The 22,715-nt window shown below is 41.6% G+C and overlaps 1 protein-coding gene across 2 annotated transcripts in view; it reads right to left on the reverse strand.

The window, feature by feature from the left end:
* The window catches only part of Itga8 (integrin subunit alpha 8), a 181,397-nt gene that overhangs the window by 24,241 nt on the left and 134,441 nt on the right, over positions 1-22,715 (reverse strand). For both annotated transcript variants that reach the window (XM_036188716.1, XM_036188715.1), the window contains exons 24-26: positions 21,749-21,854; positions 16,519-16,677; positions 4,892-5,020 (exon numbers count right to left, since the gene is read on the reverse strand). In XM_036188716.1, the coding sequence (XP_036044609.1) occupies positions 4,892-5,020; positions 16,519-16,677; positions 21,749-21,854 (394 nt within the window). The remainder of the gene's footprint in view (positions 1-4,891; positions 5,021-16,518; positions 16,678-21,748; positions 21,855-22,715) is intronic.

The raw sequence follows: 22,715 nt of genomic DNA on the forward strand, positions 1-22,715 counted from the left end.
CAAACAAAACTGTAGGAGGTCTTCTTTAGCTTTTGATTTTAGAGTAAACTTTACATAATCATCCTCTCCTCAGAGTTGTCTTGATTCAAGAACATGGGTGGGTATTGCATGGTTTGCAGTTTTTGAGCCAATAAGAGAAAAGGAGACTGTAATATGAGTTTGAAATCAGACACAGAAACTAATGACTGTCTTGGCAATCATTTGCAAGGAAAATGCTCCTATGATATTTAGAGACTGAAATTTATATTAAAATATTTAATGAGAAATAGCAGAAGGGAAGAAACCGGACCTACAACACAAATGCATGCCGATTTCAAGAGAATACTATTTATAGATCTCTACTGATCCTTTGCTCAAGACTCATGCATAAAGTTGACATTTAAAGAGGAATTTGAATCTTGTTTTTTTGAAAATATTTAGTTCTATGGAAGTCTGGATATTGGTTTTCCAATGGGATCTTCCCATTTTTACTGTACACAGTAGAATTCTATAGAGGTCAGCTTTTATTAATGGCAACATAAAGTTTTATTAATTTATTCTAAAAAGGATGATATGGGTTACCTACTCTAACATTTTGAAGCCACTGTACAGTCTGACAGATGTACAGGCCCTAGAATTGTAATCTGATGATCATTGTAGCCTTTTTCTCTTGTATCTCAGGTGCTTTCCCCTTAAGTGTGATATTGGAGTTAAATTTCCTTGTACTCTTTATTTCCATGCTTTAATTTCCCTGTTAAGAAGAAATAAGCAGATATTAGAAGTTAAGACACAATTGTATGTGTTCGTATGTATGTGTGTGTGTGTGTGTGTGTGTGTGTGTGTGTGTACAAGTACACATACCCATGTGTGCATATGCATGTGTAGGCCAGAGGTCATCTCTGGTCTTATTTCTCAGACACTGCCCAACTTCTATGCTGAGACAATGTCTCTCACTGACCTGAAACTTGCCAATGATGCTAGGCTGGCCAGTGAGCCCTGGGCACCCAACATATCTGTCTCCTTAGTACTGGGATCATATGCATACCCCATACTCAGCTGTTTTACATGGGTTCTGGGGAATGAACTCAGGTCCTTATGCTTGTCAGGAAACCACTTTTCAGAGGGAACCATCTCCCCACCCTAAGACATGGTTATAAAAACCTCTTTCACTATTTTAGGAGCCAGGCCAGTTGTGCAATCACTGCCACCATCTGCCCCCAGGACTTATCATCTCAAATTGGAACTCTACTTCCTTAAGTATTTTGTCTTATTACACAGCTGGGATTTGTGTCTATGCCACCCTATCATCCTTTTTTGAAGCTCTTGACTATTAGGGACATGTTCTGGAATGTTAGTACTGTAATTGGGAATGACATTGTCCTACTTTATTGGGCTGAAGTAAGTAGTTAGGATTATCAGGCTTTTACATATTTCCTCCTCTGCCTTAAAAGTTACAGTCAGTTCAAGCTTTTCCCACTTTCCTACATGCTGTTCCATTTGTTGTCTTCAAAACTCACATGTGTCTCCATCTCAGCTGACCACCAAGACTGTGGGCCCAGAGGAAGTGATCTGGGCTCAGAACTCAGGAAGAAACAGTCTGCAGACAGGGATTTTCCCCTGGGTCTTAATACCCTGTGTCCAAAGCCTACATATTATAGAGCAGAACAAATGCTTCTGCCATGCCAGTGCACCTGTGTCATAGAACAAACAACCTCATGTACAGTTGTTGCTCAGACGTGGCTTGTGTACCTACTGTACCCGAGGCCAGCCTGTTGTTAGAATCCCTCTCCTCTTCCTCTTTTGATCTCTTCAACAACCCAGTCCACGACTTGACTTATATAATTTGCTGAGGGAATGGGATGCTATTTACACGCAGTGAATTCTCCACTTTGGTTAGGAGGAAGCCGTTATTAACATTCATTCATACTAATGCTCTCTATTTTATCAATTGCAAATTATAACTTTCAACTTTTCCATTTTGACAACTGAAAGTTGTGATGGTTAATCTTTACTGTCAGTTTGACTAAGTTTGCAGTCTCCTAGGAGATTGGTGAGACACACCTTTGGGTACGCTCAGGAAGCCATTTCCGGAGAATTACTTGTGAGAGGGGAAGATCATCTGAGAAGGTAGGTGGCACCACTTTGTGGTGTGAGATGAATAAATGGACAAAGGAAAACAAGCTGAGAATGGTGTTCTCTGCTCTCTGACTCCTGGTCAGCCAGGGTGTGAACAGCTCTTCTTGCCCACACACTCTACCAGCATGATGAGCTGCCCAAGCACATGGGGCCAAGGGACCATGTGATGAACCAGATCACTAAAACTGTGAGCTAAAAGAAATCCTTCACTAAGTTGCTATGTCTTGTGTCTGGTCACAGCCAAGAGAAAAGTAACAACATTTGTCATGACTTCTCTTTCAATTATGCAAATGCTAAACTCAGAGATTCAAATCCTTGGATATAGATTTGCCCCCTTTAGCTACCTGGAATTATGTCACTTTTATGACTGCCTGGAACAATGGGGTTCACTGAAATAGTGCCAGAATGGACATGGTATTTTGAATTCAGTGAGTGTGGTGGCTAGTAAATTTGGTCAGAACTTAAACTATCTTTTAATCTGTGCAGTAGGTTTTTTAGAATTGTGTTGAGAGTTAAGAGGACAAAGGACCAGAGAGGAAGAACAAGGAGTTGGTGGAATGGCATTCTAAGGGCATTTGAGCTATGACTCCAAAAGCCATCACCAGTGGTTCAGTGAATTCATACCTGAGTCATTTGTTTACATAGTCACTGAGCACATGAGCCAGGTGCTGAGCTCTACCCAGGGGAAGCAATGCAGGGAAAACCATGCATATTCTCATCTGTGGGTTTTAGATAGGGTGGGCTGGTAGGGAAGCAGGCCTGATAGAGCATTGTAGTACCCAGAGGAGCCTCATAGTCATCCAGCATTCCTGGGAGAGGGCCAGCAGCATGGGTTTGGGGTTTTTCCAGCTCCCCACCTGGCTAGGGCAGTGACTGCTGTGTGCCCCCCACCTCCCCCTGGAGACAGCTATAGTGCTCTCCTTGGCTCAGAGTTCTCTTTTCCAACCTTTCCTTATTCTTTCCTTGGTCCCAAAGCTTCCTGATGAAGGCCTCTTTCCTTTCTGTTTGTGACTTTGGATTGGCAACTTGAGGTTGTAGCTTCAATTTGGAGTCAGTGCAGGATAATGAACATCAGGTTGGGCTTCTTCAGTACAAGTATGAGGCAAAAAAGCATCTTTCCAGCCAGCCTTTGCTCTATCCAAGGTACAGTGTTCTCAGCCTGTTCCTACCCCAAGTCCCTAGGGATGCTCAAAAAGAGGATGGGATGTCTGGTGGTCTCTGCCTTCTGCAGAATTTGAGAATGTACCTATAACCGAGTCCTTGTGGATGTAGTCTGTGAAATGCTGATGAACTGAAAGTTGATGCTTGCTTTATGCCTTTGCTACATGGTCAGGAAAGGAGGAACATTCATGTGAGCAGATACAGTTGCGGAGATAAGATTAGAATCAGCACTGGGGTGGGTCAGGGCCCTGCCTACAAATACTGATTCATGCTGACAGTTCTGCACATTCCAGACTGAGATCAAGATAGACTCACCAAAGCCTTTCAGTGCCAAGACCCCCACATTTCAACCCAGAAAACCTGAACACACTATTTTTTTCTATAAGGAGATTTTATTTTGTGCTAACTAATACATAGAAATACAATGCAACAGAGTTCCTAATAAATATGATACTGTTTTTTCTTCTCATCCTTTTGCTATGTTTTCCTAAAGTTGATGCATACTCATTGCACATGTTAATGGACTTCACTGTGACTTTTCATACATGCACACATCACACTTTTCTACTCTCCTCTCTATCCCCCACCTTTCCAGTAGCCTCTTTATTACTTTAATTCAGGTCTTTTGATATGTCCTCATGCAGTCTAGGCTGGTCTTGTACTTGCTGTGTAGACAAAGATGACCTTGAACTCCTTATCTCTCTGTCTCTATTTCCCAAGTGTTGGGATTGTAGGCATGCATTGCCCAAGTCCCTGGGTGTGTTTGCTGGCTTGAAAAGATGATAGTGGGATTTCTGGTGATCTTTTATTTTTATATTCTATATTCCATATATGAAAAAAAACCCCATGTAATTCTTGCTTTCTGTGTGGTTTATTTTGCTTAATATGATGTCTGTTAGTTCCATTAATTTTCCTGCAAATGACTTGATTTTATCCTTCCTCAAGGTATTGTTTTTATCTGCTCATGTGTTGAAAAGAACCTAGGCTGAATCCTGTCATTTGGTTTTTGTAAGTAGTGCCTCAACACACTACTCAACATATGAATGACAAAATGACTTGGTTTCCCAGAGCACACAGTGCTTGCCTCTTTTGGACAATCTAAGCCCCGTGAGATTCAGGGATAGGTGTGACACTGTAAGGACACACACTAAGTAGATGGGGCTCTCAGCACTCATCTCAACTGCCCAGCTCAGGGCCTCTGGGTGGGCTAACAACTGAAACTTAATGATTTTAAATTGATTTTTAAAAATTAATCTCCAAATCATGGAATTCAGTATGACATTGTCATGTATGGATATTATTACTCCCGTACTTCCTCCTGTCTTGTTCTTTTTGTTTTTGGAATGGATTCACAGTCACCCTTTGTTTTCATCTCTATTTCTCTGAAGAGGCCTCCATGGTAGATTTAGAAGAATATAAAGGTTACATTACAAGCACTCCTTGATCTTTACCAGAAAGTCACTTTCGTTTTTCACAATACAGGCTGCCTCCAACTGTTAGGCGTGTCTGAGCATTGAAGGAGACTGAAAAGGAGTTGAAGTTAAAACCATTGTATCTGGGAATTCTGTCTAATGCAATGTTTTCTGTCAGTCCTGTGCACATGATGATAACTCACCAGTATTTTTGCAGGGCTCTGTCTGTGGAGCTGGACCACTGGGACATCCCTCTTCCTGACAAGATGAGGAATCGTAGCATTTCTCAAGAAGGCGCTGAGCTCGGGGGTGTCCTCTGGGGAGGCAGCAGGCTGCAGAGAGAAAGCAGGAGTCACCACACACAACTGCAGCCACAGTTTTTACATTTTCCTTCACCTCAAACCCTGGGCAATTGAGTTGGAGTCACATGAGAGTTCACATAGGTTGGGCTTTGCCATTGACACACTCAACACGACATGACGCACACTGAAAATGAACAAGCCTGTCCACTCTTCAGTTACAGGAATCCATGAAGCACAGGAGAGCACATTCTTGGGAAATTTATCTTGTAAGCATGAGATTTTAAGAAGAAATCATTTCCCCAGAAGGGCAGAAACCAAGAAACTGCCATTCCAGGCATGAGTTACTTTCAATGTTTTTCTCGTGATAAAGGCGGCTGGCTAAAGGGGAGCAACTTCTATGTGGAAAGATGAACCCGGGGTATCTAGAAAGGGTTGGGGATAGCCTGACATGGTCTACAACTTACTGTCTCCATGACTGCCACCTGCTCCCATGCCCATGAGAAGTGTTCCTGTGAGGAGTGCTGTGTCCTCAGAACAATGGTTTTCCCAATGCACACACTGTCACACTACAGCTTGCTTCCCATTCTTAGTTAGTTTGTATTCTTGAACTGGTGATTTTATCTGAGTGTCCCTGCTGGGTACAACTTCTGGCTGAAAACACATTGTGGGGTTCCGATGAACCACATGCAATATCCTAGTGACAGTATTTGCTTACAGATCTGCCTAACCTGCTGCAGCTCATAGGACATAAGTGGCATGGGAAATTATGAATGGGTCCCAATACAAAGTAGTGAATGCACTTAAAGCATTATGTGATTTTTAAAACCATCATCTTGTTTGCACAGTTCTCAGGTATAAACTTTGTAGAGATTCAGTGTTGTGTCACAGTGGCAAAAGTTTGGAATGCCTACAACCAATTGAACATAGAAATGTACTATTCCCCACTTCCACCCTGAATATTAACCCTCCCTTTATTTGGTTTGTCTATATATGACGGGAACAACACTATTACACTCATGTCTGGAATGAAAAAAGAAATTCCGGCATAGCAGATGTGGGATGTACTACAAGAGATAAAACAGTGGTGTATCTATTTCTGGGCTTCCATTTCATGTGGTACATGCTTTCCATGGTCTAGAAGTAACTATCAGGCCCATCCATGATTGCCACTTACTGGTCTCAGTGAGAAAAGATAAAGCAAGAAGTGAAGATGCTTCACATGCATGCCCCTAGGAAACACCAGAAAACAGGTAGAGAAAGGAAATCTAACATGGACAACTTGGGAGGATGGGGTGGGAAGTCCAGTAGGAATGAAAGGGAAATTTGTAAAAACAAGGGATTCTAGGTGTCCCCTAGATCCTGAAGAGGAGGAGGAAAACATGATGAGAGACATAAATATTGACTGGCTATGTCAGCTAATTTGTGGTCCTTTCTGGAGTGGGAGATTCTGTGGGTAAAAATTGAATTGTAATTATTCAAGAGGGTTTGGATAAGTGACGGTTGTTTAGAAGAGTATCAAATAGCCATTCTCGTGTTAAAGTAGTCTCTTTCCATGCCAGAATCTGTAGAGATAGTTTCAGGTAGCCAGGGCTGCACTGTGAGGTCCTGTCCAAGACAAACAAACAAACAAGCAAACAAACAAACAAACAAACAAACAAACAAACGAAGCTGCCAAGCAAGCAAACAAAAACTAGTTTTGGGATGAACCTTAAGTGATAGGCAAGAGGATGACCACTCTTGAAAAGGATACAGGTCGAATTATTTGGCTTACTTTTTATTTTGATGAGGAAGGAAACTTCTAAGGCTTGTAAGATCCAAGGAAGGGATGGTAGAGGAGAAGAGGTTGAAGACACAGGGAACAGGGAAGTTTGATGTAGAAAAATTAAGCCTGGAGCAGCAAAAGGAAATGACCTTTCTCCCAAAGTGTTGCAGAGAGGAATGGAAGATGAGAGAGAATATTAGATGGTGCATATTGTAGCCTGGATTTTGTGATATGGAAATCAATGATTTGAAGACACACTTGTCTTCAGGCCACTACCAACGGTAACGTGAAGGAAAATGGATTGGAAGTACAGAGTGTAGTAAAGGCTTAGAGAAGCCAATATAGAGCTTGAGGAGGACAGAGCTTCCTTGTGATAAGGATGGCCCCATGAATATCCAGCCACCCGGATACAATGGGACTACCAGCTAACGGGTGGAGAAGCTTGACTATGAGAGTAGGTGTGGTTAGGACTTCCAGGGAAGTGACTGGAGATTGCAGAGGGGAGATTATGACAACTTTCAAAAGAATGTCCATGTACATCATCTTGCATTCTTGGCGTGGCTGGAAAGAAAATTTGGTCAAAGGTAGCTTTGGGAATGGGTGGGGCTATGCTGACTACTTCCGAGAAAGCATGCATGTTAAGAAAGAAAGGCTCACTAGAGAGGAAGTGAGGACATTTTAAAAATAGGGTGGATGAAGAATAGGATGCTGAGTGTGACAGAGGTAACATATCTAGAGAACATGTTCAAAACCAATGGCCAAAGTAAAGTGAGAACTCAGATGTGTCAGCTCCAGGAATGGTGGAATTTCCCAGGACAATGACAGAGCCTGGTCTCACCAGAAGGATAAACAAAGGAGCTGTTCACAGTGCTCAGAAATTGAGGATGATAGAAGTGTTTATAGCCCAAGATTAAAAAAAAAAACTTGATCTCAGACAGACAATTAAGAATTGTGTAAATCCCTAATTCCTCATATGTTTCCTATTAAATTGTCTGTATGTGTCTGCTGTCATGGATTTCAGATTTATTATGTGCAACTTCTCTTTGGTTTCTTTTTCTTTGAGACAGGGTCTGAATATGTAGCTCAGGCTAACCTTAAACCTGTGATCTCCTGCCCCAGCCTCTAGAAGTAAGCTAATACATAGAGTGGAAGTACTGGAAAAACTGGGTCATTGTTATTTGTGTATATGTGTGTGCAGGTTCATTCATGTGTGAAAGTGTGTATGCACATACATATGAATGCTAGAGTACACTTTTGGCTTTTGTTTCTCAAGTGGCATCCACTTTGGGGTTTCCTTTTTTTTTTTTTTTTTTAAATTTTGTTTGTTTGTTTTGAGACTGAGTCTCTTATTGGCCTGGAATTATCCCAGTAGGCTATGCTGGCAGGCTGGAAAGCCCCAGAGATTTGCTTGTCTCTGGCTCTGGGTGATTTCTTTCCATAGGTTCTTGGGATTAAACTCATATCCTTATGCTTGAATGATGAGTATTTTACCAACTGTGCCATTTCCCTAGTCTCTAGTTGTGATTTTCCATTCTCAAATTATAACCTATGATTATTATCAGTAATAATAAAACAATGGCCCCAAACCAAGAACTCTGTGTGGTTTCATCAGATGTGGCTTATGTGGAAATAAAGAACATATGTACTGGGGTATTATAATATTTGTCAATATTAATCCAGTCTCTAGATGAAGCATAGGTCTTCCTGCTTGCTAGAAAACAGGGCCCTTGCAAGACAGGGGTTGATGGAACATGGTCCTTTCATTTCATACCACTCCTTAGCAGATAGAAAAAGTGCTACTGTTAAGCACCATAGTCAAAGGGTCTTCAAACAGCTTACAAGCCAGTTCTCTCAAATGGCATACCAGAAATTATTTCACAAAGCAAAACATAACAAAAGTGGAGAAGTTATCCAAGAAATGTAAACAACAATTAAAATCTATTTTCTAGATATAGAGCGTGGAGTCCCTTTCCCAGTTGACCGTGGTCACATAGACCACACTTTTCTTCGGCCTGACATGAGTGGAGGTGAGGGAGGCTGGTCTCTGGGCATCTGGGTAAGGAAGACATGCAGTCAAGAGTAAACTGGTTCAAAGCTCCAAGAAGCTCCAAGTGTTACACTCACGTGACTCCCTAAGAACAAACAACCTCCTTCTGCAAGAAGGAAATAATTAGGAGTAAATATGTCTCTTTCTCCAGCTGTTACTCAGCATTTGACCCCAACAAGACTTTTTGATTGTCATAATTTCCCCCCCAAACTCCTCACTCTGGCATAGGTTTAAATTTATGGATTAAAGGAACAATATATAGCCAGAAAGTGCAGTGCAGTTAGAAGAATGGGATTTGAAGAAAGCGGTTGAGTGAAATGACTTGTGGCCCTGAGAGTCCATATTTAAGCATTGCATCCCATCTTTTTCTTGTTTGGAATGTGTCTTTGGAGTTCAGGTATCCCTAGCACACATGAAAGAGCAGACTGTACTCATGGACTATAATTAAATCTAAGTGGAAGCAAGCCTAGAGGGCCAATGTGCCCTGCAATTAAGACATACATGTTAAGGGTTTATGGGCAGCGGGAAACCCTACTTTTTTCTTCCCAAGTTATGTGGTCTAACTACAAGAATCAATGCACTCAATTGATGGTGCTGAAGCTTCCTTAGGCTGTGGATGTGGTGTTTTTCCATTAGATGATACCTGTGGGGTGTACATATATGTATGTTATATGTGCATGTGGGTGGAAGTCAATGGGCTACCTCAGGTGTCATTTTTCAGGATGGAGAAGATGAATTCAGTAGCAAGCACAGATCGCAAATAACTACAGCATCATAACTGGAAAAGAAATCCAGAGCCAGGTGGGCTGTCTTGCTCAGACCTTCTGAAGCCATGGATGGCTAGGCTATTTTCTCAAAGGAGGAGGGGAGCATGCAGTTGACACTGACCATGATAGGGGTAAGTCACAGGCATCAATGAGTGCTTTAGCTATGAAATACACTGTGGCTGTGAGCATTCAAGCCCTTTAAAATGACTCCAAAAGGCATGGTAGGTTATGACAAAGGCAGGTGAAATACTCTTTTTTCTCTATGTCTTCATTTTAAAGGGCTATACTAGGTGGGGGGCTGGGAGGGGAGTGAGCCAGGGCTATTGTTTAGTAACTGACAGTGTCCCCGAGTTTTGAATTGATGAGAAACAGTAGACAGAGGCAATTAACAGAAAAGAAAGTACTCTTAGGGATAAGACAAACTATGCAAATTTGCCAAGCCACTGTCTGCCGGCCACTTGAGTCTAGAAAACTATTTGTAGAGCTATAATCCTTGACAGATGAACTGGTTCTGTGTATTTGCCATCTCTGTTTGTATGATCTGGTTGTAATTTGGACTTCCTGTGGGATCAGTCTTGCTGAAGCAAGGAGAGACTCAGAGGTGACCTCCTTCCATACCTCCAAGGACAGTGCTTAGGATGTGGGTCTCTCATGCTTCTTGGCCTAGTCTTTGGAAGGCCCCTTATACCTGAGGAGTCTCCCTTTTCTTGAAGTTATTCGTGGAAGGTGTTCTGGGGTCTACCACAGATGCTCTGAGTAGCTTTGTCTTTCTCCCTAGGCACATTCTCACATTCTTCAGCCTTCTTCCTCATCAGCTCACACTTGGGCCATTTATTACAAAATCTTGCCCATCGAAAAATCTTAAAATCCTTTATTCTTCATGAAACTTGTGGTTCCTTGGTTGGGTTTACTTTTTCAACCTCATCTTATCTAAAGATCACAGTGTGTTTGAAAGGCTATCCAAACCCCTGGATAAAGTACACCAAAATAACAAAATTGGTAGTTTGAAAAAAAAAAATTATTTTACCATCTTTAGTATAGCTGAGAAACACTTTATTCGACTCTAAAATCTTATTCCAAGAAGGATCTGGAACAAATTAGATTTAATGGATCGGCCTGAATGCTGCAGACAGTTGAATGTTTCAAAATGTTTTAGATGATGGAAGTGGCGGGGGGGGGGGGGGGGCGGCGCTGCCACATTAAAATCTTTTCCTTCTGACCAAGACCGTGAAGTGTGGAGGCAGAACCTTCATGGATGTCTGATCCTTCTCCTGAGGTTTTAGAAGACAGGTAACCAAACCCCAAGAGGTTGAAAGCTTCACTATATAACAGAGCCCCAACCTTTGGATCCGGAGGCCAGTGTACCAGTAGTCGGAATGTATTTATCTCACTTCCATCACTGTCTGCTGACCTCAGCAGGCACTGGCTTCCTTGAGGAGAAAAGCAGGAGCTATGTAGCCCTGTCTTCTCCTCTTCACAGTTCTGCTTCTCCTCAGACTCTGAGGTGTGACAGGCCAAGCTGAGTGAATCTCCATGAAGCTTAGGGTGCTGAGGGATCTAAATTAAAAATAAAGAATCCCCTAGTGTCTAGTGGCATATATGTATGGTCACCCTTATCCCATCCCATCTTGGATGTTGATGCTCCATGGCTGGGCAGCAAGTGACGTGAATATGGGTGAGATTGTTTGTTCATTGTTGCCTGAGGTGGCCACAGATTAGAATTATTATGTTGGTGGCTTATAAAGGCACTCAGTGTCCCCTCCTCAAACTTGAGAGATGTTGGAGTAACTTGATAGAATAACCAGCTCCTACTGTGCAAACTGAGCCCTGTTAAGGTCAGACTCACTGGACCTGGATATGTGTGTGTGTGTGTGTGTGTGTGTGTGTGTGTGTGTGTGTGTGTGAAGACTTTAAGGCTTTTGTTGAATTTGGAACACATCTTTGTTTGCACACAGGTCAAATTTCAGAGGTTTTGGAGAGATATTTGGCAACAAGCAAGCATTTCTCTTTAAAAAATCATGTTTTAAATGGTAACTCAGTTCTCAAGCCAGTCCACAAAGAAAAAAGGTTCCAGGGGAAAAAAACTGTGCTTAAGCTTCAATATGGTTTTGATGCCATAAAACTGTGTATTTGTAATAAAAATAATAATATCCAGGACAATGGCAATATGAGTGATAATAAAAATAGAAAAATTATTTGTTTACTCTGTGATATTGAGTATTTAGGTAGGGATAGTCTTTTTATAGAGGGAAAAGGGGAAAGTGTATCTGTGTTTGGTAGACTCTGACAGAATATCTACATCATTTCAAAGGCTTTATATTTGGTGGCTCTGGTTTCCTGTAGTGGGTGGCCTAGAAAATGCTTCTTGGGAAATCTGGATGGTTTCTTTTCCATAAGTATGTGAGAGAAGCAGGCATGGTGTTGTATCCTATAATCCAAGGAGCCAGGAGCCTGAGGTGGGATGATGGAGTTGGGATGATGGAGAGTTTGGGCTGCATTGTAAGAACTTGTGTCAAAACAGAGCAGAACAAAAGAACAAAATGAAATATTAAAATCAAGCACTAAAGCTGTTTAGAAGGTTGCATGGATTCAGCAAAGTCAGAAATCTTTCCAGCCATAAGTAAGTACAGCCAAGAACTTGCATGAGAGAACAAGTTGACTAGGATGTGTCTCTGAGCACAAAAAAGGGGTGGAGTGGGGTGGTGACTAAGAGGAAATTGTTTGAATGGCAGAACAAGATAGACTGCTCAGGGACACAGATGTTTCAAGAGACACTCACCACCTGACACTTTCCTTATTAAGCATTGTAGAGGAGGCCAAAGTTAATGAAGAGACTCCCAGCTGGTCAACTGACCCACTTCTAGCACCTCTAGGTTCCAGAGCTCACAAAACATTGCAGAAGATGGGGTGGAAAGAATGTAAGAGCTGCAGGATAGGAAGAGGGATGTGGGACGCTGTCGTCTTGCTGTGACAAGGCACTTGCACTCATGGGCTCAATGCATCTATGGTTGCCTGCACAAGGTCAAGCCACTGAAAATTCCAGTGTGGATGGAGGGAATATAGGCAGTTGATGACTTTTGGTTGGTGTGTCATTTTTCTTTGAGGTGTGGTCACTGGTAGACTGCCCATGCTCTGGTAGATGACCCCTTATTCATGTGTTTAAGGGCAACACCAATTAGATCCAGCAGGTTTCTTTTTTAAAAGGATGTGTGAAGGTCCATCTGACAGAAGATCAATATGTTGTTCAACACTCATTAGAGAAGCTTCTTTGGCATAACTGTATGCAGAGAGTTTGGAGCACTCAGCCCAAACTGAGATATCCTCATCAAATCTCTTCCCTCAAGAAGAGCTGGCTGAAAGATTGTGAAAACCAGAGGTGGATGGCCCCAAAGAAACATTGTAGCTAGGCACAATAGTGCTGATGCACATTTTAACTCACAGAGTCTGTGACAGCATGTACAAGACCTGAGCAAGTTCAAGCCAGAAAAAAAACCCAGCATGAGAAAGGGAAATGGACACAAAGTCCCGCCCCTAAACAAGAAGCTGTTTACGATTGATACCTGCTGGGACAATCAGTCCTTTAGAGAAAATTGATTTTTCTCTAATGAACACTGGGTGTGTCATCCATACTCCAGAGCAGGCTACATTCTCAGAGGTAGTCGGTCAACATAAAATAGACTCCATGGTGTTACAGACCCCTGGGCCTGGTGCTATACGTAATACCAGCACTGGGGAGACAGAGACAGAGCTTCCCTGGAATGCATTGGCTAGCCAGACTAGCTAGATAGGCAAGCTCCAGGTTTAGTGAACATCTAGGTGTAGCTGGAGTTTTCTCCAGTCCGGCTCAGACCCAAGTAAACACACAAAGACTTATATTACTTATTAACTGTATGGCTGTGGCAGGTTTCTTGCTAAATAGATCTTACATCTTAAATTAACCCATTTCTATTAATCTATAAGTTGCCATGTGACTTGTGTCTTACTGGTACTTTACATCTTACTTGTCTCTCTCTCTCTCTTTTGTTTTTTGTTTATTTTCGAGACAGGGTTTCTCTGTGTAGCTTTGTGCCTTTCCTGGAACTCACTCTGTAGCCCAGGCTGGCCTCGAACTCACAGAGATCCACTTGCCTCTGCCTCCCGAGTGCTGGGATTAAAAGTGTGTGCTACCACTGCCCAGCTCACTTACTTTTCATGGCAGCAGTGGCTGCCAGCGTTTCCTGACTCAGTCTTCCACTCCCAGCATTCTCCTCTCTCCTTATCCCACCTATACTATACTTCCTGCCAGGCTACTGGCCAAACAGTGTTTTATTTATCAATCAATCAGAGAGACATCCCCAGCACCTGGGATGACAGAGAAAGACACTGGTGGTCACCTCAGGCATCTACAAGGGAGTATATGAGCGTGCATGCGTGCACACGCATGAACACACACACACACACACACACACTACACAAACATACACAAAAACAATATAGAAAAGCTCTCAATTAACCTTGATATTACCATTTAAAAATTTTTAAACCTATGTTTTGAAAAAAATTTGTAATCTGTTTTTCACTCATTTCTATTCATATTTAACACAGAACAAGTTGTTTATCTTTGCAATGTCGAGGAATGTTGCTGAATAAGTTAATAGCAGTGTCACTAATCTATTTAATATCTTAAGAGAAAATAATATTCAGGTACTCTCAACTATTAGTGCCACTGATAATAAAAAATAAAGATTATCACTTTGATGTCTATTTATTAAAAAGAGATTTTTTGAAATTTCTCTGGGAACATAATAAGTGCTGTTTAAGCATCTTAAGGAGGCTGGGAAAATGGCTTAGGGGTTAAGAACACTGCCAGCTTGAGTTCCAATGGACCCAATGCCCTTAGCTGACCTCCATAGGCACCCAACATGCATGTGATACACATCTGTACATGCAGATGAAGCACCCGTATACATAAAGTAAATCTTTAAACAATGAGTTAAGAACCTGAAAGTAATGACAGTTCGACTATGTAGGAATTCATGTGTTGTTCTAATTAAGCTATTTTTAAAAGCTGTTACTTCATATTTTCATAAAATCTTATATTCAGTTTTCATAGATTGAGTTTTTTTTTCTTAAAGAAGCATCATTAAGTTGCATTAAAAGCATTTCCTAGCCTTGGGCAGATCTTTAATGTAAGTCTATTAGCACACTAGAGAGTAAGTAGGAAGCAGAGAGTGCCAGGTGCTCAGTATTCACTACCACTCAGTTTGCACCAATCTGTCAACATTTAATGCAAGTTATCTGTTAGGACTGTCCTTGTCACTGAACATGATTGTTAAATTGCCACAGAAGAAAAAAAACCTTACAGCCAGCATAGTGCACATTAAACAAGTTACATAATATATACAAACATATATAAACACTGTCAGACATAAGCCAAACATTGCACTCTGAGAGAGTTAGGAGCCTTCTGCTGGAGCATGTGATTCAAGACTGTGGGAGACATGTTAAATACAGGGCACAGTGTGTGAAGAACTGAGTTACTAAATAGTATACACTAACTTTAGAAGACATTATTCTTTAGTAAGCTGCTATCTCTAAAGACAAAAATTATCTCAAAGGGAAAGAAAGAGGAAGTGACACAAGTCTTCCGGGAAGTATTTAAAATAATTTCATGTCACACAATGACTTTATTATCGCTCCATAAAGAGCACAGTGGCTTATCACCCCTTATGTCCTTTCCTGTTGAACCTCCTGTTCATCCTCTTGCCTCTACATACTGAACATTTGGGAGTGAGAAAGGAAGCCATTCAGAGTGGCAGTGACCTCGAGCTTGTGGCTGGGTCCTGGATGGCTCAGTCTGTGGTTCAGGAAGTCTGTCCTTGCACCAGAGACACTGGACCCTTGTAGCTAGTAGGAGAATGTTCTTGAGAGAGGCTGTCTTCTGAGGACAACATCCGATACACAATGTTTTGTTTTTGTTTTCATGCAAATGTGACATTTTCAAGGGCTGATGTTACTTCATTTCTTTACTTCCCAGAAGGAACCTAAGCCAAATTTGGACCTTTATCTGGATGGGATCTGCCTTGGGACATTTGGGCTCTTTGTTAATGAACAACTTGTCATCAAAGCAGCTGCTTCTGTTTCACAGAAGGTGGAAACAGGTAGAGAGGGAGAAGCTTGGGCCCAGCCCAGAACCTGCTCTCAATAGACTCCCAGGCTCCTTCCAGAATCTACATTTTAATAAGTCCCCAGGCTCTGCTCTGATCCAGCCTCGTTACAGACCATTAGGTCAGGCCCTATCATACTTTCTCTAGACCCCCCAGGCTTTACTTAGACTGCCTTCTAACTGTCCTCCAAGAACCCTTTTTGAACCTGCTTCTAATAGACTCATCAGACTCCACCCAGACTCTGCATTCTAATAGGCCCAAGGTCCCTCCCTGACCCTGTAGTGCCATAGACTCCCCAGGTCCTGCACTGGCTATTACTTTTTCCTAGACCCCCAGAAGCATTTAAAGTCTGCACTGCACTGCTTTGGGCTTCTCTACAAGCTTTCACCACCCCCAGAAGCCCTGAACATTCTAATCTAGGGGTTCTCAAGGCATTGAGACAGCCTTTGGCAAATTCTCACATTTTACCACTTGCTATTGACAACAGCTACAAGCACCCATTTTGGCAATGATCCACATGTCTTTGGGCAATATACCAAGAAGACTTTCAAAACTGACATTTTATACTAACTCTCCTAAATGTGATATACCTAATTATGATCTTAGCTTGGTTGTGCTATTGATCAAACAGTCTATAGAAGGTGATCATCAAAAAAGGCTCAGTAGTTGACAGGTTGCTATGAACAGTCAACACTTCCTTGGGTAGAGACTTTACACTAGGTTACACCTTTTAAAATCAAGAGAAAAAGTCTGCTCAGTGATCACAGAAGCAACTTAAAGTGAGCCACTGGCTAGACCACATTTACCTTTATATCCTGTGGGTTGATCTCAGGATTTGTTTGACATCGTAGAGGTCCCAGAGTTTGAAGATGAAAAATGTAGAGGAGAAATTCATCTCGTGCAGAGAATGGCCAGCCCACTTCGAGAATGGTGTCACTGATGGTGCTGGGTCCGATATTATGTAGCTGCAAGGAGGTGACACATTAAAAAACATAGTCCAACTCTGTCTGTTATGTATCTGTTTTGAAAAGTACATGATATTGGCTTTGACTATGGCAATAGGAAATAGAACATAGAATGCACTCAGGCAGGGGAAATTCTGAAATCACAGTGTAGAGATATTCAGGGAAGACTCTGCCAAGCTTTGAGCACGGGTTTCCCAAAGACCATGTAAATGGAGCAATTCATATCAGAAATGCTTGGGAGCAGAAGTATTTTAAACCTCAGAATACTGTATGTATACCATGTAAAATCTTAGGGATGGAACCCTACTGTAAACACAAGATTCACTGATGTTTCCAACATACCTTATTATAAATAGCTTGATGGCAATCTTTTAGATATTTTTACTTACTTATTTGAAGTGTATTTGTGCATGTGTGGGTGCCTTCTGGAGCTAGAGGCTGACATCACTGTCCTCCTGGATTGCTCTCCACCTTATGTATTGAGATGGCATCTCTTACTTGAACTCAGAGCTCACTGCTATGGGGCTGGTGTAGCTATTCGGCTGTTGTAGCCCAGCTATTTCCTGTCTGGGCTTCCTACACACTTGGATGACAAGCAGGTTGACACACACACACACACACACACACACACACACACACACACACACGGCAAGGGCTTTACCCACTGAGCCAACTGCCTAGCCTATTATAAATGTTTTTAACATGCTTGTGTTTTTTGACTGTGATCTGTCTCCTGAGGTGTGGTATTTTCTGCTTGAAGCAGGCATCAAAACAATTGGACTTCACTGTACATTCCACTGTTTTCAGATTCAAGCGGCTCCATCTGTACTTACTGTGTGCAATCACTGCCATGCTTACAGTGAATATCTGTAAATGTAACGGTAGCGTTAGAAATGCAATTTTAATTATAGGCTTCCACAGTGTAGTCATCCTTTCTTTACATTTGGAATTTGCCGCCTCCTGCCTGACTACTGATCTGTCAATTGCAACCATATGTGATGCACTTTCTTTCACCCTCTGGGAAAATAGCCATCCATCAAGCACCAAAGCTGGTCTGTGAGCCCTACAATTCTCTGCCAGTGGCTGTTTCAAAGCTGAGATCCTGGGGTGTTGTCATTAGGCAATCCCAGAGAAAGGAAGGGCACATCTCATGAAGATGAACATTTTAAACACACAAATTCTACTCAGAGGATGCAGACCACATTCCTCCAAACACTGAGCACATTGGAAGGAATTATGAGTTTACACATTCTCTTCAAAATTAGTAGAGATCTTTGTCCCCGCTCAGTTCTGATAATTACCACCAGAATCTATAAAGCAATGTGGTTTTGTTTTTGCCTATTTTGGTGGCCTGCTTAATTCACATCACTAAAGGAGTATGTCATCTACCAACATAGCATAGTATGAGACAAGAGATTAGTGTGTAAGAAATATTTGGTGATTTTTTTGGGGGGGGGCATCCTGGTGATTACTTTAAACTTTTATGATGTTTATGTTAATCCTAGAAGCAGGGTTGCACATACATGATTGAATCTGAACATTTTTCCAAACTTTGAAGTTTTACCCTTCTGTTTTGTTTCTTTTTCTTTTTCTTTTCTTCAGAGCTGAGGACCGAACCCAGGGCCTTGAGCTTGCTAGGCAAGCGCTCTACCACTGGGCTAAATCCCCAACCCTGAAGTTGAAGTTTTAAGAGGAAATTGGCTCACACAGTTTAATAAATGATTCAACACCTTGCTATTTTCCCTGCGAAGTTCTTGACCTGAGTTACATTGGGACAGGCTGTCCTTTTGTTATCAGAAGAGCTTAAGTTCAGGCCAGGGCTTCTGAACATACAGTTGAAGGCAATTTGTATGCCAGTACTAGCCAGGAATTATCACTTCTCCATGGATGAAGAGCTCACATTTGGGAACACCTTCATTGTTAACTGGGGAGAAGCCCTTCAAGCCCTTTGTAATGGTTAGTATTGAATGTCAGCTTGACAGAAGCTAGAATCACCTGCGATATGGGCCTATGGGGGATTGTCTTGATCTTGTGTTGATGTGGGAAGGCTCCTTTTTAATTGTAGGTGAGACTATTCCCCTGGGCTATATAAATGAAGGCGGTGGGCTGAGGACTCCCATAAGCATGTATTTCTCTCTGACTCCTGAGTGCAGATGCAATGTGACTAGCTGACTTCCTGTTCCTGTCCACTGTGTCCTCCTTGCCTGCTACTACCTCTTTCCTGCCATGACGGACTGTATTCCTCTGGAACTATAAGCTAAAACACACCCTCTTCCCTTAAGTCACTGTTGTTAGTATATTTTATAGCAGCAATGGAAAAATATCTAATACATTCTTGTCATAATTAGAAATAAAATGAGTCCTAAAGACATTATGCTGCACCCATAGATCAGTGTCTTATTCAGCCATCATCAGAGAAGCTTCTTCCTGCAGCAGATGGGAACAAATACAGAGACCCACACCTGGATAACATGCAGAGAGTGAGAGACCTTGGAACACTCAATCCTAAATGGGATATTTCCCCTTATCAGTGTCCCCCTCCCCCTCAAGATCAGGGGACCCTGCAGAAGAGGAGGTAAAAAGATCATCAGAGCCAGAGGTGGTGGAGGACACCAAGGAAACAAGAGCTTCCAAACACAGCAGGATCGACACACTCAGGAACTCACAGAAATTGTGGCAGCATGCACAGTCCCTACATGGGTCTTTGCCAGGTGGGATCCCAGCACTGAGAGAGGAAGTAGGCATAAGCTCCCATCCCAAACCCTGAAGCTACAGCCAACTGACAATCACTTACAAATGAAAAATGAGTTTTCTCCAATGGAGTCTCATTGGGTATACACACCCCTCTTAAGGCCGGGGCCCACGCCCAGCAGTAGAAGGGCAACATAATGAACTCAATGGTGTTTTGAGGTTCTTTGTCTCACAATGTTTTGTCAGGGCTTCCCCAGCCCCCCACCATTACAGGTCCTTTGCATAGATGTGTGTATGTTATGGTTTCCAGTTTCATGTTTTTATGGACTTTCTGCATGTGTAAATGATGTCTCTGTGCCTATGTGTGTTTTTTGAGCTTTTTCTTTGGCTCTTATTTGTTCCATTTGTTTTTATTTTATCTAATTTTATTATTATTTAAATGCATGTTTGTATCCTAAGGAGAGAGAGAAAGAAAGGGTATGGATTTGAATGTGTGGGGAAGTGGGGAGGATCTGGGAGGAGAGGAAACCATAATCAGAATATACTGTATTCAAATCTATTTTCAATTAAGAAACAGAAAGTCATATTCAGAACAATTGGTTCAGTGGCATGAAGGGATAGAGAATGAAGGAAAAAGGGATCTCAATCTGAAAGCCGATTGGAGCTTTATTTTTCTGAAATTCCATCCTGGGTCCCCTAAAAATGAATTACTAGATGGCTGATAGCATTAACTTTAAAGAAAAAACTAAATAAGCCTCTGTTATTTGTTTATTTTTTCCATTAAATTTAAATGTTTTAGGCAGCATGTCAATAAGTGATCCCACTATTAACAGTTGAAGACCTTGTGTGGGAAAAGAACATTGGGTTCTTTCTGTGGGATGCTGTTGCCTCGGAAGATAGTTGACTAATCCATGGGGTATTCAGATCTCAGAATAAATGATTCATTTTCAGTTTCAGTTACACAAATAAAAAAGTAAAATGATTCTATCATGTTATTGCCTCATAAGTTATATCTATCTTTTGTCACAATAATGACAATAATAATTAATTGAATAGTCTAATAGTACTTTATAGTTAATAACATTTAGTTTATATATAGGTAAGTTTAAGGGTATCTGAAAATGTGAGAAGAAATATAATCAAAGGAGCTAGGTTTTTTTTGATGCATAGGCTGTTCAAATATTAAGTAGAGAATAAATGAAATATTTTTAAAAGGTGACTTAATAAGATAAAATGTTTCATGCTAGGTGACAGATCTCACCACTGAGGACTGAGTGTCTATCTACAGTTATTCAGCAGGGTTAGTTCTTTGAGAAAAATCAACAAGACAGACAACCCCTTATCCAGACTAACCAAAAGGCAAAAAAGAAAAGCCCAGAACCAGATGGTTTCAACAAAGAATTCTACCAGATTTTCAAAGAAGAACTAATACCAGTACTCTTCAAATTGTTCCACACAATAGAAACAGAAGCAATGTTACCAAACTCCTTTTATGAGGGTACAATTGGTCTGATTCCCTCAGCCATTATTACTGTAATAGCACAAGTTATAAAGTTTGGACCGTGGACTGGGACCCGAGGTTCTATTAAGTTCTTATTAATAAAGAGTACATGAATAAAACCTCAAAAAATTTAATATAAGAAATAACTATCTTGGGCTGAAGAGATGGCTCAGCAGTTAAGAGCATTGGCTACTCTTCCAGTGGACCTAAGTTCCATTCTTGGCACCCACAAGGCAGTTCAAGTAGATGTAACCGTCTTGTTAAGTAAGAAACACAGAGCTAATTGCAGAGTTAAAAGCCAAGAGGTCAGAGCAATAGCTGAGAGGTGAAAACCTTACCCTTCACTGCTGCTCTGTCTTTCCTCTCCACAAGAGTGCTACTTCTGCATGTTTTTTCTTTTTATAGACTTTCTGTTCTGCTTTCTCATTGGTTGTAAACCCAGCCACATGACCTCCTCATCACTGCCTGTCTGTACAGACCTCCAGGTCTTCTATGGTTGGTATTGAGATTAAAGGCATGTGTGGCCATGCTGGCTGTATCCTTGAACACACAGAGATCCGCCTAGCTCTGCCTCCCAAGTGCTGGGATTAAAGGTGTGCACCACCACCACCCAGCTTCTGCTATGGCTTGCTCTGACCCCAAGGCAACTTTATTAATGTACAAATAAAATCACATTTCAATACAAATAAAATATCACTATAAGTTCACAACCATCTGTAACTCCAGTTCCAGAGGATCAGATGCCACCTTCTAGCTTCCACAGGCACCAGGCACACATGCTGTACACACACACACACACACACACACACACACACACACACACACATGCAAACCCAAACACATAATTCATTAAATAATAATTAAAAAAGAAATAGCTACCTCATAAATATGCTCCACCAAAGGACCGACTTCCTCCTCTTTGTGGGGCTCCTCTTGTGGTTCCCAGTTGTGGATGGGAAGGACAATCTGCGGAGGGTGAGACACTCTGGAATATGGAATAGGTTGATTACTGATGAGGGCCTACTAAGGATGTCTTCCTTGCATATTGATATGTACACACTGGTTACCAAGGAAGCAAACTGCTTTCCAGTTATCTGAGGTTATGTCTGACACATGGTAAGTTATTGATAGGAAGGCTTAGGGAAATTACTGAGTAATAGTGAAGACTCAAGCATTGCACATTCTTATTTACTGCTCTATAGTAGAGTCACTGTTTTACAGTCTTGTATATCTTAGACACTAGGGAGCAGAGGAGACAGCATTCTTGAATGGACATGAACAGTTGAATACACACATGTACATTTACAAAGCCTGCTATTTATTCTTTATAAGTATGTGTATATGTCTCTAGGCATAGAGGTTATATAATCTCTGCCTTAACCAAGAGTAAGAAATGGTGTGTGTGTGTGTGTGTGTGTGTGTGTGTGTGTGTGTGTGTGTAAATATATCTTGGCTCCTGTGAGATGTATTCAATATCTGGTTGGGAAGGAATACAGTTTCTGGTTAAAGATGTCTGCCTAGAACAGTGGCCACTCTGTATATATTCCTTCTTTGTAGATTCCTTTGCCTCCTATTCCTTCAGGGAGCAGAGCCAGACTCAGGGCCAGGTAGGATCAAGAATGATCAAAGCCTAGAGTTGTCTTACAGACAGCTCATGGGACAAGGGGAGCAGAGCTAGGTGTTTCCATAATCCAAGCATGAAATTCACTTGACATTTCCAGTGTACACACAGACAAACTTGATGTGTGTGTGGTGTGTGTGTGTGTTCATGTGTGCACATATGTTCATATGTACTTCCCTCTCTTGGAGGAAGTGGAGGCCAGAGCTTGATGCTGAGATGTCCTCC

The sequence above is a fragment of the Onychomys torridus genome, chromosome 5 (genome assembly GCF_903995425.1).
Source record: "Onychomys torridus chromosome 5, mOncTor1.1, whole genome shotgun sequence".
Taxonomy (NCBI): domain Eukaryota; kingdom Metazoa; phylum Chordata; class Mammalia; order Rodentia; family Cricetidae; genus Onychomys; species Onychomys torridus.